This window comes from Rhopalosiphum padi, chromosome 1 (genome assembly GCF_020882245.1).
Source record: "Rhopalosiphum padi isolate XX-2018 chromosome 1, ASM2088224v1, whole genome shotgun sequence".
Taxonomy (NCBI): domain Eukaryota; kingdom Metazoa; phylum Arthropoda; class Insecta; order Hemiptera; family Aphididae; genus Rhopalosiphum; species Rhopalosiphum padi.
The window spans coordinates 91397896-91412580 of NC_083597.1; the positions used below are offsets into that span (position 1 = coordinate 91397896).

The 14685-nt window shown below is 25.0% G+C and overlaps 1 protein-coding gene across 2 annotated transcripts; it reads left to right on the forward strand.

Annotated features, from left to right (window-relative positions):
* Positions 1-14353, forward strand: LOC132931834 (tyrosine-protein phosphatase non-receptor type 14). 2 transcript variants are annotated; one of them, XM_060997869.1, is made up of 24 exons: positions 1-338; positions 405-494; positions 583-771; positions 834-1003; positions 5624-5721; positions 5820-5890; positions 6049-6207; positions 6286-6371; positions 6443-6575; positions 6674-6763; positions 6831-7006; positions 7108-7249; positions 9147-9220; positions 9303-9438; positions 9513-9659; positions 9734-9863; positions 10902-11186; positions 11305-11510; positions 11579-11703; positions 11760-11853; positions 11921-12121; positions 12208-12367; positions 13048-13211; positions 13392-14353. In XM_060997869.1, the coding sequence occupies exons 3-24, from the start codon at positions 598-600 to the stop codon at positions 13518-13520; spliced, it is 3150 nt and encodes a 1049-aa protein (XP_060853852.1). In that variant the 5' UTR covers positions 1-338; positions 405-494; positions 583-597; the 3' UTR covers positions 13521-14353. The 2 variants fall into 2 exon arrangements, with proteins under 2 accessions (XP_060853852.1, XP_060853851.1); XM_060997868.1 differs by lacking the exon at positions 405-494.
* The last annotated feature ends 332 nt before the right edge of the window (positions 14354-14685 follow it).

The window sequence follows — 14685 nt, forward strand, 5'->3', positions numbered from 1 at the left end:
TATGATTACGTTATCATATTTATTGTTGGTCCCGTGTAGACTCACGTCGTGTCGTTACGTTACTATTGGCGATCCGCGGCAGTGAGTTTTCTAATTTATGGCGCTTGCGATGTGCTTTCATCGCCACCGTTAACTGACGAAACTATCCGCAGGACACTTTCGATATCCGTACCCTACTTCGAGGTCGCTGGTCGGATTTTCCGTGATGCGTCGGGTGCTGTGTCCCGAATCGTCTGACGACGAAAAGAGAGGTCGAGCGTACAGCAACAATATCCGTCCGAGAACATTTTAGGTACTCGTCAAAGGCACAGTGATTGCCACACCGTTGTTCGTCACTGGTGAGTACAATAATGTTGTCGACGTTTTTAACGCAACCGTTTACACCACACACAACAAACTGTTAGCCGTTTAGTTGCGTAATGGGTTGCGAGTTTTTCCTGTGCCACTCTGCCGTCTGTGGAGGACACGGTCTTTGCTGACTTACCGACGGAACGGTGATACAACTGTCATTTTACTCCTTAGATTTCTGTTTGCTATCAATAAAAATAAAAGTAAATTAACCGTTTTTATGTTCATTTTTAGATACGGTCTACTACTATGCCTTTCAAATTGCGTCTAAAAAAGAGTCGACAGTACAATGTCGTCTCAAAATCTCTATACGTGATTTGTGTTGAACTCTTGGACAGCACATCCATAGAATGTACCCTCTCGGCAGAGAGTGTTGGCCAAGAATGTCTAGACAGTGTATGCCAAAGACTCGGTTTACATCAGGTAATTGCTTGCTTAATATTATTCAATTTTGTTATTTTAATATGTTTTTAATTTGTTTATAGCCAGAGATCCTAGGGCTGCGCTACATATCTCGGTCTAGAAATCCTCGATGGGTTGATTTAAGTAGACCGTTAAAAAGGCAATTGGATAAATATGCATGTCATTTTAGTCTGTACTTAAGAGTCATGTACTTTATTTCTAATGTATCTTTTATAAAGGACGAAATGACTAGGTTAGTATTTAATTTACATATTTATATTATATTTTTAATAGAATATTATAAATAATATGATATACAAGATAATCGTAAGCATGAAAATTTTTTTATGTATGATCATTATTTCTAATTGTAAAGGATTTTTATATTTTATAATCGGATAAATCAAAGTTTCTAGAACCTATACATCAATACATAGTATAACAATTATTTTCATTTGTATTGTGTATGATATCCTGAGTTCTGTGTTTCTAAATGTATATTAATAGTTGTTTAGATATTGTGGTCAAAATAATATGTGTATGTAATTTAATTTTTTTTCATAATAATTAATTACATTATTTTGTTGATAATAATAATATATTGAACACATATTATACAATATGATAATATTGTTGAGAAAAAAAACTAGAAAAAATTCTGAATTAAGTAAATTAAACAATACTTTTAATTCTAAAGACAGTATCAAATAAAAAAAGTTAATCATTAAAACTACATGAACAAATCAGATCCATAATCAACATAAACATAGTATATAGATTTGTTATTTATGATTTGTTTTATTTTTACTACTATATAGTTGAACTACTAGTGTATTTACAACTATTAGTATAAATTTGTTTTAAAAATAGTAATAAACATAATATTAGCTATTTAAATTATTAATCTAGTCTCTATTATGGTTTATTTTTTGAGGTATGGGTTAAAATGTTGATCTTGAATATCTATTTATCAATTTAGGGATTTAAGCAATCCAATTCAATTCTCATGATTTTTTTAATGTAAGGGTTAGAAAAATGTATTGCAAACTTTATGATGTGGGTTTGTAGACCACTTACCCCTATCCATAACAATAACAATATAATGCACATTAAACATAAATAAATATATATAATATACATAATGTATTTAAAGAAAATTTTGTCAAATATGTATCTTGATTTTTGAGACATGATTTCGAGGACTTTTTTGTAATCAAAAACTACTTTTACTTCTTCTTGAATGACCAACTATGTTATCCATTGAAATTGATCTAAACAATTATATTAAATCAGCAACAATTATAAGACATTAGTACTTCTTACTTCAGTTATTGTGTTTCTATTAAAATGCTGAACCATTTTTATACATGCAAATGCTCTTTTTGTAAATTCAATGGCTAAATAATATTTTAAATAATTGGTAAACATTGTGTTATATTAAACGACTATTTTAACGTAAAACGTCTATGATTGTTTTAAAAAAATTACAATTTGCTTTAAGTTTTTTCTGCTATATTCTTAGTTTGAATGTCAGCCTACTTTATATAAATTGTAAAAGTAATTTAAATTGATGATATTCAATAGTAAAAATATGAAAAAAAGGTAGCAAATAAATAATAACTATTTATCAACTATCACAAAATACATACCTATCAATATTTATCGTTTATAGTTAATACAGTTAACTCTTGATAACCCAAACCTTCAATAATTTGAATAAAAATAATGCATTTATGTATACTCAGGAATTCTGAGTAAAATATTAGGGTAACCAATCCACTAACATGTGACAATTCGTAGATTCATCTACTCAACTTTTATAAATTCAAAGTGTACTCACCAAATTCACTTTTTATATTCTTATTGTTAATAATTTATTACATAGCGTGTATAAATTTATCTTATTCTTGATCATTATCAGATTATTAACGTATTTCATACATCTATATTATGTACTATATACAGTATACATAATACATGTGTATTGTGTTTTTTTTTAATCGTATCTTATCTCTTGTGATTTTGAAAGAAGCTAGTCCATCATTGGAAAACCTATATAACTTTTCACTATAATCTATTGATTAGATGTTGTAGTTGGTGTTGAAGTTTTTGAAGCTTTATTTATTTTAGGAAACAGTATTGAAAAAGTGAAACTAAGAATCAAAAAAAAAATGTAATATTAACTACATACATATATTATTAAATTTAATTTTATGTACAGTGTATGTACACATAGATTATACAGATTATGATTATTAATCATTATTAAATAAAATATAGTACATAAACGCATATATATTTTATATTTACATTTTTTATAACTCATAATTTCAAAAAAAATGTTTACCCAGTTGATATTTTAAACTACTTAAAATTCTAACACTTAGTAATTCAAAATCCCACCAACTTTAAATTATCGAGTGTTGACGTTGTTTTCAAATATCAAAAGTGCCAGTTACTTTGGATTATAATAAAAAGTCCATAGAAGAGAAGATCTTCCATATCTCCTGTCAGAACACAGGGGATACGTATTCATTGTATTTTATTAATTTAGTTTTCAAGGGGTTTCACCTATGATGTGATTTTATTATAGCGACTGGTCAATGCCATACTGATATTTTATTACATTTTAGGTCCTGTAAGAAAATTGAATATCCTAATATTTAATCTATTAAAATTTTTAATTAAATCAATAGTAACTATTTTAAATTTAAATTAATATATTCTTAATAACTATTGACTGTTATTGATATATTGTGAAATACAAGTATTAATTGAATAGATAAAATAGTCTGAAATATAAATTTAATTTTTAGGCTTTACATATTATTAAAAAAAAAATCTTGGTCTTCATTTAATGATTAGTTTCTGTTCTATTAACTATTTAGTGTTAAGTTCAATGTATTAAGATCATATTTTTATTATATCTACCATTAAATAACTCTAATTTCATAAAATATATTTTGACTGTGTATTATTTGTATTTATCTAATCACAATTTTCAATTAATAAAATGTATATTCTTAAATATTTGTTAGATCTTAACAATTTTTGTATATAATTCAATATTATAGATTATGCTAGATATATTAGGTCTTTAATGGTTATTCTTTTTATGGTATCAAAAACAAATAACAATATACAACAATAATACTGTATTATTTAGATAAAATTGTACATATTTATATACATCCATTTTATACTTAATATTTAGGTACTTGTAAGTTGTAGTTCATTGCACTTGAAATAATGGGATTATCTATAAAGTTATTTATTAAACAAGCACTTTAAAAATACTAAATGTTCCCCATTATAAAGATAATAATCTGAAGTCTATTAAATCAAAACTCCTAAATCCAAATAAATAACTAAATATGCAATTATATTGTTTAAAAAATTATATTTTATTATCTAATTATTAAGAAATAAAATTGATATCAGATAGAGTTATAACTTAAATTCCAGCGGTTTATAAGCTAAATAACTGACATATTATTTTTAATCTAATCTATTAATTTATATTTTATTTTTATTATAATTTAATTCTCAAATAGAAATTGGAAAGTAAATAATCAATATTTAATATGTAAATATAATATTATATATATATATAATGTTTAAAAACTTAATTTATGTTCAAAATTTATAATTAAAAAATAATAATAAAAAAAAAAGGTTAGGAATAAAATACATTAAACATTTAGAAATTGTAAATTTTCATTTTAAAATATACTTATAAAACTATAAATCTATTATTATTTTACAAATTTATAAAATTAATTTACTCTTAGCAATTCTTGTGGAAAGTGTAAATTAGTTTTTATCTTTTCATAACGTGGAACAGTCATATATTAGTCTCGGTCTTTAGCATGACTGTTAATAATTCATGATGTCATTTAAAAGTGTTAATGAACTAATTTTTTACAGAATAGTTTCAAGATTTAAAAAATGTTTAATTATCATGTCTTATGATTTTTATCATTATAGACTCTTGTTATATATTTTTAAATTTTGTTAATAATAATGATTTTTTTTATAGTTATCTTAATTCTGTACTTTATCTATGAAATAAATTTGTTTATATTAATGTTAAACTGATATTTGTAGTAATTCAATATCACTGATATTATGTTAATTTTGTAATTTTTTAAATATCCAATAAAGACAAAATAATAATCTAAAATAGACGTATTCCTAGGCAAACACGTTCCCTATTAAATACGTTTTATCAAAATATGAACAATTATTTCAATAAATGCGTATGTAATTTAATTAGTTTATAGTTTTATTCTGATCTACTTGCAATAACCTAATTTAGTGTTTCCCAACTGGTGTTTTGCGAAACCTAAAAGTTCCATCAGCCGGTGCCAAGGGTTCCATGAGAAATTTAGGAAAATATAAATTAATTAATAATATTTTTGATTTGAATTATGATTCTAACATAGAATAGCTCCAAAAATTATATGGGGGTTTCACAAAACGTTCAAGCTCCTGCAAAGGTTCTGCAAGTAAAAGAAATTGAGAAACACTGAGTCTTAATTAATAATAATTATTATTTTTATTATATATTAACTTTGTATTATGAATGAGTAAAATAACAATTTGCTATATTAGTAATTACCATATAGATTATTTACCCATTTTATTTTTATGTATAACTTAGAAATTTATAAAAAAAAATGTATTTGTAACATGTACATAATACATATTTTATATTTATATGTTTGAAATAAAGACATTTATCTTTATACGCAGTGTGTCTATTGTTTACTGTTAACTAATAATAAATCATATTACTGATTAATATTTATTATATTCAGTATATAATATAATATGCTTATATTTTTAATTATTTTATGGTTATGATGTCTAGGTATCATTTTTTTCTTCAATTGAAAATGGATGTTATTGAAGGTCGTATTCTTTGTGATGCTGATCAGGCAGTATTACTTGCTAGTTATAGCATGCAAGGTATTAAACAGATACAAAACAAATATTAATCACATACAGCTAACAATTTAATAAAAAAAATTTAATTTTTGCATTTATTTTTTATTTAATATACATAGCCGAGTTTGGAGATCATGATTTAGAAAAACATACATCTGAATATCTCAAAGATTTTCAACTTTTCCCAAAGGTGAGAGTTTAGTTAAGTACTTTATATTTTTTGTTTACTAAGTCAAATATGTTTATTTGATAACTAGTTAAAATTAACAATATTATTAAAAGTTTTGTGGATTTTTATACTTAGATTAAACTAATTAAATTCTGTTTTGTTATTTTGTTAATATGTAGCAACTAATAGCAATACAGGGGCGTCTGGAAAGTCTCACAGAAGCTGTTATCTGCCAACATTTGGCTTTAGCAGGCTTACCTCAAGGGACTGCTGAAGAGTATTATATTATTGCAGCACAACAACTTGAAGGATACGGACAGGAAAAATTTCTAGCTAAAGTATAAAAATATATATTCATTATTCACAATATTTAAATTCAATAATGGCTTATTATAAATAAATTGATGATTATTTAGGATGATAGTTCTACTGAAGTAACACTTGCAGTTAGTCTCAGAGGTGTAACAATTCAAAACCAAAATAGAACTACAACATTTTACCAGTTAGTATTCAGTATTTTTTTTTTATGTATTTAATATTATAATAAAATGTCATTACTCTTGTTTTTATTAGATGGGAAGATATAGCAAATGTTATAAATCATAAACGGTATTTTAGCATAGAAGGACAGCATGAGAATTTTATACAATTTCAGTTTAATGATGTTGAAACCGCTAAATATGTATGGAACATGTGTGTTTTGCAGGTAAACTATTATTTTTAAGTAAAACCATCATTGTTTATTAATTTGTATGAATTTGTTTTTTTTACTAATTGTTGTTATTATATGTACCTATAATTTAGCATATGTTTTATGGGCTGCATGAAAAAATTGATCAAACCGGTGACAACAAGGCTGACATAATGAGAAAAAATTTGGAATCTCATATTGACGTAAGCAGTTAAAAATATATATATTAAGACTGATATATTAACAAATATATAAATATTTATACTCTAGAATAATTTAGAGAGCAGCCGAGAAGAATTAGATACTGTTGATGCTAAAGAATCAGTTATGATAAGAGGTTCGTTTCCTTTTAATGGAGTTCGTGCTCAATCAACATCTTGTTTGGATTTGTCTTCTTCACAAGCAAGTGAAAAAGCACGGTTGGAAAAAAATGGACACAAATCTATGTAATAAAAATGATGATGATTTTGTTATAGAATTTATAGTTATTTCTTTTAATAGATTTAAATTATAGAACTATAAAGTTTATATTTACATATTTTAACAGATCTAAATTGCCATCATATAGATTGGCCCCAGATTATGAAACTGCTGTTCAACGTAAATATTCACAAGGCGACTATTATAATCAGACTCCCAATTTAATTCCTACTACTTCTATTAGTCATCAAGATATAAATCTTCATCAGGTAAGATTGTATGAAAAAAATGTTTGGGCATTTGTTAAATAAAATTTATATTTATATATATATTAATATTTTTTGTGTTTGCGATTTTAAACAACTAACAGTATTTGTGAATACACACAACACATTTAAGTTTAAATTTTACTATTTATAATTATTAAATATTGATTAATCTTATTTTTAAGATTTAATACAAATTTGTCTTTGTTAAAATAGAAATAATCAGTAAAATAAAGTTTTTTTTTAATGCACAGCAACCTAAAATGATGACATTAAATATCAATTTATTTGAATTTACCTTTTATATTTAAAAAATACATCATATGAATATTTTAAAAGCTCATATTTATTTTATATTTATTTACAATTCTACATTTTTTGTGTCTTACATTTTTTATCTCTATCTTAAAACTATTATCTTTTAAGTATCAAATAATGAATGGTTTCTTTTCCTTGTGTTTCACGTGTCCTTTAACTTCTATCATCTATATTACTTGTTATTTATTTATGTAGAACATTTTGTAATACACATTTTAATAAAAAAAAAAATTTCAAATAATGTGGTTATAAAATATCATTAAGTTTTTATATGCAATAGATGGTTCAATTACCTATAGGTCAACATTTTGTTTATTTACCAAATTGAAATATATTAATAAATAATCAAATTATTATGCTATTTAGTATATATATTTATTAATTCAGCCACCAAAGTGTTATTCTTAAATATAAATTATAATACTTACATCAGTTATAAGGTGGTTTATTGCTATTTTTCATTATTTTAAGTAATCCAGCCATCTAACTGTTCTAATCAGACAGGTCTTTTTGATTACAATTATAAAATTGACAGTTCAGTAATAAGTATTATAATAATTATAGAAAAATCAATAAGACTCTTTATTTTTCCTATTTTTTTGGTAAACAACTCAAATTTGATTTTCTTTTCATTCTGGACCAAAAATCATCAACTCGCAAAGTTTCTATAGTATGAACCAAAAACAACTAAAAAATGTTGTACTGTTATATCTACATTAACTATTAACTAAAATACTAATTTTTAATAATTGTTAACACTTATGAAAAATATTATAACTCAATATTTCATTAACTTATACAATTAGAAATAGGCTTAAAATCTGCTCCGTGATATTATTATATATACACTCTTTCATTAAAAAACATCAAGGTAATGAGTAGTTTTAGAGAATGTGTGAAAAGATTTCCATTTTTACATTTATATATATTTAATAATGATATTTATTTTTTAATTGTCATTTGAAATTAAATATAATAAATAAGTATGCGTATTGTTTTGATCAAATATACAATTTTAATTAATTTCTCTTAAAAACCATTTATTGTCATAATTTTAACTAATTTTTGTATTAAATACTAAGATATTAATTAATACTATAGATTATTATTCATTGGCCATTACTCACCCAACATCCATAAAAAAAAAACTCTAGAACTCCCTATTTATCCTTTAACCACTTCACCGATTATATTGAGGTTGGGTTGTTCTTATTACAAAATTAACTCATGGATTTTTAAAATTGATACTAAATAAATATGCCAATCAAGTTTAAGGTTATAAATTAAAATGTATTAACAGAAATTTATAATAATTATTTTTAAATAAATCTTTATTTTTATATATTTTTACAAAATTATTTTATCAGAAAGCTTCTTTATTTTAAATATTTGTTTATATATCAAGTACTTTTTATTAAAATATAAACCTAACTAATTATCATTATCTTAATTATTTACAGTCTTTTATTATTTATATGTATGCATGAATAAATCTTACAATTAGTACCATATGAAATATATTAGAATTGTCATTTTAACATGTGTTCATGAAATAAATTAATATTATTATTATGTTTTTTAGTACAACAATGATTATAAGCAATTTCCTGATGTCACTCAGGTCAATATGGTATCAACTGTTCATCCCATTCATGGGTGTGTACCTATAATTGTTATTAGTTGTGTCACACTTCATAAAAGCCTAATAAAATACTGTTTTTCATGGAAATTTTTTCAGAAAAACATCAGATTTAGATATTCCAGCCCAGGATACTGAATACATACAAATATTCAAACCACCGCCACCTTATCCAATTAGTTATAGCACACCAGATTTAGCAAGAGCATGTCCATTAGGGTACATTCAAAATCCAGTAAGTTTATTTAATTTACTTCTTTAGTTCTAATAATATGTGTTTTATATTATATATATTTATTACTTTTCTAGGTAAGTGGTTCGAGTCCTGATCTTTTATCATCAAGAGGTCATAATTTCCAGATTGCTCCAAACCGTTACAATGCATCTCATATGTTAACAAATTCTGATACACACAGGACTTACACAAATTTGAACGCCTTGCTCGAACCAAAAAAGGTTTGTTTTTTTTTTCTAAAAATGTCCTTAGTTCAGTAACTAATAGTTATTATTTGTCTATTTTTTAAAAAAAGAATTTAGATGAGTTTCGCACAGGTTTTAATGGAAACAATATGATGTACTACATGGGTCAGCATGGTCCAATTTTAAATCAACCAATAACTAGTGTAATTGTAAATGAAAGACCTCATAATTGCAGTACAGGTAAATTTTTAATTTAAAAAGTAACTAAAATTTTACTTATTTTTCACTTATAATATATTCAAATTTCAAACATTAAAAAACTCAGGAATTTTGGATAACATTAAATCCAATAGTTGTTAGCAATAAATAAATCCACATAATAATGTAAAATTACTACGTCTTCATAATTGTTTTCTAAGGAAAATTGTCATATAAATAAATGAGATATAGTTTAAGAAAATACCAAAAAAATTGATGTTAACCTTTTGTTGGAATTTTTCATTCAATAAATGAATGAGTAATGCCTGTTTATCACTTATATTAAACAAAATTGTATGCAGTGTCCTAATAATCTTGTATTATCCTGATTATCTTTGAGGAAAATCAATGTACCTAATTGTAATTTTTTTAATAGTTAAAATTGAATTTTTTTACTATAGATTACCGATGAAAAACCACATTTAAATTAACTAATATCATAGTTTCACATGTACACTTAGGGTGATAAAGAACTTTTGGGTCCGGCAGTATTTTTAACCATCAGAGTTTTCAATTAAGTCATAAATTCCAATAATAATGGTACTAATAAAATTATAGTAGAGGATCGAATCGATTAACCGCACATCCATTATCTGGCCCGTCAATTATCCACCTCATAAAATTTTTATACAAATTTATTTTTCGTTTAATTTAATTCAGTTTTATCATTTTTTATGTTCTTTTTAACGTGTATATATTATGAAATGCGAGATTATTTTATTATCTTCAATGGCTTATATATCATATTATAGGTACCTTATACACACAGTAAATTAGTTTTTTACTTTATTTTTAATGCTTAGTTAAATTATCTGTACAAATAAATTATCAGTACCCCCTCCTCCTCGGTCACAATTAATGCGGATAATCGACGCTCTACTGTACTTTATGTATGATACCTATTTACCAGAAATTTAAATTAATGAAATTGATTTTTGTTTAATAATACAATTTGTTTAATAGAAACTCCTAACTTCATTAGCATAGTGAAACATTTCTAATAAGTTAATCATTTAATAGTTCTAGGTAAATGCACCGAACCCATTTATGAAAATGTACCATTGCCTTGGAATTCTAAAGATGTCCGCAGCCGTACATCTAATACACAAGTATCTTCAGAGACAAAATCACCGATTAGTAAGGTGCCTCAACAAGTGCAGCCTGTAAAGGAAGAAATTACTGTGGAAAAACAACAAAATGAAGTTTTACCAATGAAAAACAATACTTTAGATATGAGTAGTAGTTCTAATGTTTCATCACAAGTAATTTCAACATCAATTATTCATTCAGCAGAGCAATCTTTTGGTAAATATATTGTTAATTATTTTTTAAATTATTATAGAAAATAGTAAATTTCACTAAATTAAATAGACATTTACTTTTTGTTATTATTATTCATAATAATTACCATTACAATTTTTAGATTCTTCAAACCAAAGCAGTAGTAGCGGAACACTGAAAAAAGAAGGAAGGAGTAAAAATCGCCGAAAGTGGACAGGTTTGTTAAGTGGCGCAGTAAAAAGTAAAACTTTAAGCAGAAATGGTGACATAAGTGTGGAGGAATTTAACAAACGGCACTCTTCTGTTCCACGACTACCTATACCTTCAACTATTTCTAAAGACACTATGGTATAGATAATAGTTAATTTACATTTTTACAATTATAAATAATCTTGATTATTTGTTTACAATTTTAGTGCCAAATCTTAGAACATAAGCTAGAAGATACACAATTATTTCATGAATTTGATAAAATAACTAAAGTTAAACCAAATGCAGAATTTTCTTCAGCTTTTGTACTAGAAAATTATTCAAGGAATAGGTATTTATCTTATTTTATTTTTGGTGGATTACATATTGATAAAAATATTTATATAGACACAAGGATATTCTGCCTTATGAAGAAAATCGTGTTCGTCTATCACCAAGTAAAGAAAATCGATATGGGTATATAAATGCATCTCATATTACTGTAAGTTAGACTAATTTGTGTTTTTAATATTTATTAATTTTTAAATTCTGAATTTTGATGTTATCAGGCATCAGTGGGAAATGAACAGAGATTTTATATAGCTACACAGACGCCATTACCTAGTACAGTGAATCATTTTTGGCAAATGGTATGGGAGGCTGGAGTACATCTTGTCCTTGATTTGTCGCTACCCAAAATTAATACTATAGACGAAAATTATGGAAAATACTTCCCAACAGTTGCTGATCATTCTGTACAATTTGGAGAGGTAAACAAATATTTTTTTTTCACTCTTAATAATTATTAATACTTATCGTAGCAACAAGTTATTAAATTTATCAACTTTTATTTTAGTATCATGTGTGGCTACAATTTACACAGGAGACTGGTCATTGTGTTACTAGTAAATTAAAACTCCAACACAACTCATCTAGACGATCAAGAAGTGTATGGCATTTGCGGTATGATCAATGGGTCGAGCAGGATTGTCCTACTGATGTTTCACATTTTCTTGGTTAGTGAAATTTATTTGTAGAATCAAGATTAAAAAAGTTACTAAACTAGCAAAAACATTACAAAAAAAAAAATTGCATAGTTAAACAGCCATTTTTTATACTGTGTCCCATTCACTGATGCTTTAAACAGTTTAAACTGCATAGTATAAGAACTATTTGGTTTGTTATTTATATAAATAATTAAATTTAATAATCTATTATTAATTGTTATTTCATCTGATACACTGGATATAAAATATGACTTAATTTTATATTTTATGAACATATATTTATGCATAGTCTGTTCACTGTAGTCATACAGTGATAACATCTTTATTTAATTTGATTGTAAATTAAATAAGTGTAAGATTGAGTGTTATTTTAAGTGTTTGATACTAAATATACACATATATATGCTTTGTATGATAGCATAATTTTACAAGTTGTACAATTTTAAATTTATCATGGGAAATAGTTCATAATATTACATGTATTTAATCAAAAAAAGTACGAATAATTCCCATAATATATATTGATTAAAGTAGCAACAGATGTAATAACATTGCAGACTGTGGCTATTAACTGCGTGTTTCATAGTAATGTTTTTCAAATGAAGCCTGCATGTTTTTGGTATTCTCAATCTAGTTCTTATTAATAGAATAAACATTTATCTGTAACTGAATGTTTGTTTTTTCAATAGGTTTCTTGGAAGAAATGAGTTCAGTACGTGAGCACACAATCACAGAAATACCTACGGGACAAAATCGTAATCCACCGATTCTTGTCCATTGTAGTACAGGAGTGGGTAGAACTGGCCTTACAGTATTAACAGATCTTCTATTATATACACTAGATCACAATCAGGTATGAGTTAATTTTGTCATGAGAATTATTATACCTATGTAAACGATGATGAAAATTATAATTTGTAGATTATTATTTTATTTTAAAAATTGTATTGGCTATGTTATTAAGCCAAACAGTCAAATTGTTTGTCCTTATTTATTGAAAAATAAGACAATTTTTGATCAATGTGTTTTCTAGGAATTGGACATACCTAAGACCATATCACTGGCTCGACACCAGCGCATGTTGTTTGTGGAAACAGTTGCTCAATACAAATTTATACACTCATTGCTCATTTACTATTTGAAGAATTCACGACTCATTTAGTCAAAATTATGAATACAGTTTATATAATTGTTATGCTCAAAATACCACTAAACAATACAGGGTCAAAATGTTAAATATTTAATAAGTTTGTGTGTATGTGTATGTATGTACCCAAATAAAAATAGAAAATGACATCCATAAAAGAACAAAACATTTTACAGTATTTTATAATAATGCAATTAATATTAAAAACAAATAAAATCATCAATATTATATTTTTATTGATTTCAGTAATTTTTTTTTTTTATATATAATGAATTTAGTTCATTAACAAATATTTTATTCCTTTAACACTAGTAATGTTCTTGTTTTATTTTACAAAAAATGTTTGTTACATTAACTTAGTATTATATATTATTGTTTAATCGCTGTATACTAAGAATATAGTTCTTAATATTTTAAGTCAATGTATTAAGCTTAAGGGAATAAATCAAGTATTAAATCCTTACAAATGTTAAGAAATTAGTTAATTTTATTTTTAAATTATTGTTTATAACTTAACGTGCACTATTTATAAATATCTATAAATTAAGTATTATATATTATTTATTATTTATGTATGTTATTTAACAATAACATGTATATTTTATCATGAAGACGGTCATGATTATTGACGTGCCTAGTGATCAGTAATATTTTTGAAGTAAAATCATTAATTTTATTTTTTAAGAACAAATTTTTTATATTTTATTACTATTTCGGTATTAATAATTTAATTATTGTTAAATGTTGATTTGTCGATACTATAAATTTGTTATAATTATTGAACTTTGTTAACAGAATAATATTTTATACAAATAAATCATGATTTTTGTAACACTACTCAACAATAATCAGTCTTATGTAACTCAAAAATCTTTATAATATTGGAACCTAGTAGTTGAGTCACTACTTAATAGTAGTAATAAAATGCTTTGATTATTTTATCCTAAATTGAGCTGAATGCTGAGTATCAGTTCTTGGTTCTTTATTATTATTATACCTAAAAATTAAATGCTGTAAAAATTGTAAAGTGGTAGCAAACCTTGTAGGGAGGGGGCAACGATCTCTGTAATGAGCACATATACCAAACTTCATAGTTGCTTAGAAAATTGGATAATGCTTGTATTTGCTATGAATCGTATTTATCTAGAAAAAAATTTTGTCAGCACTTATTAGTTGGAAA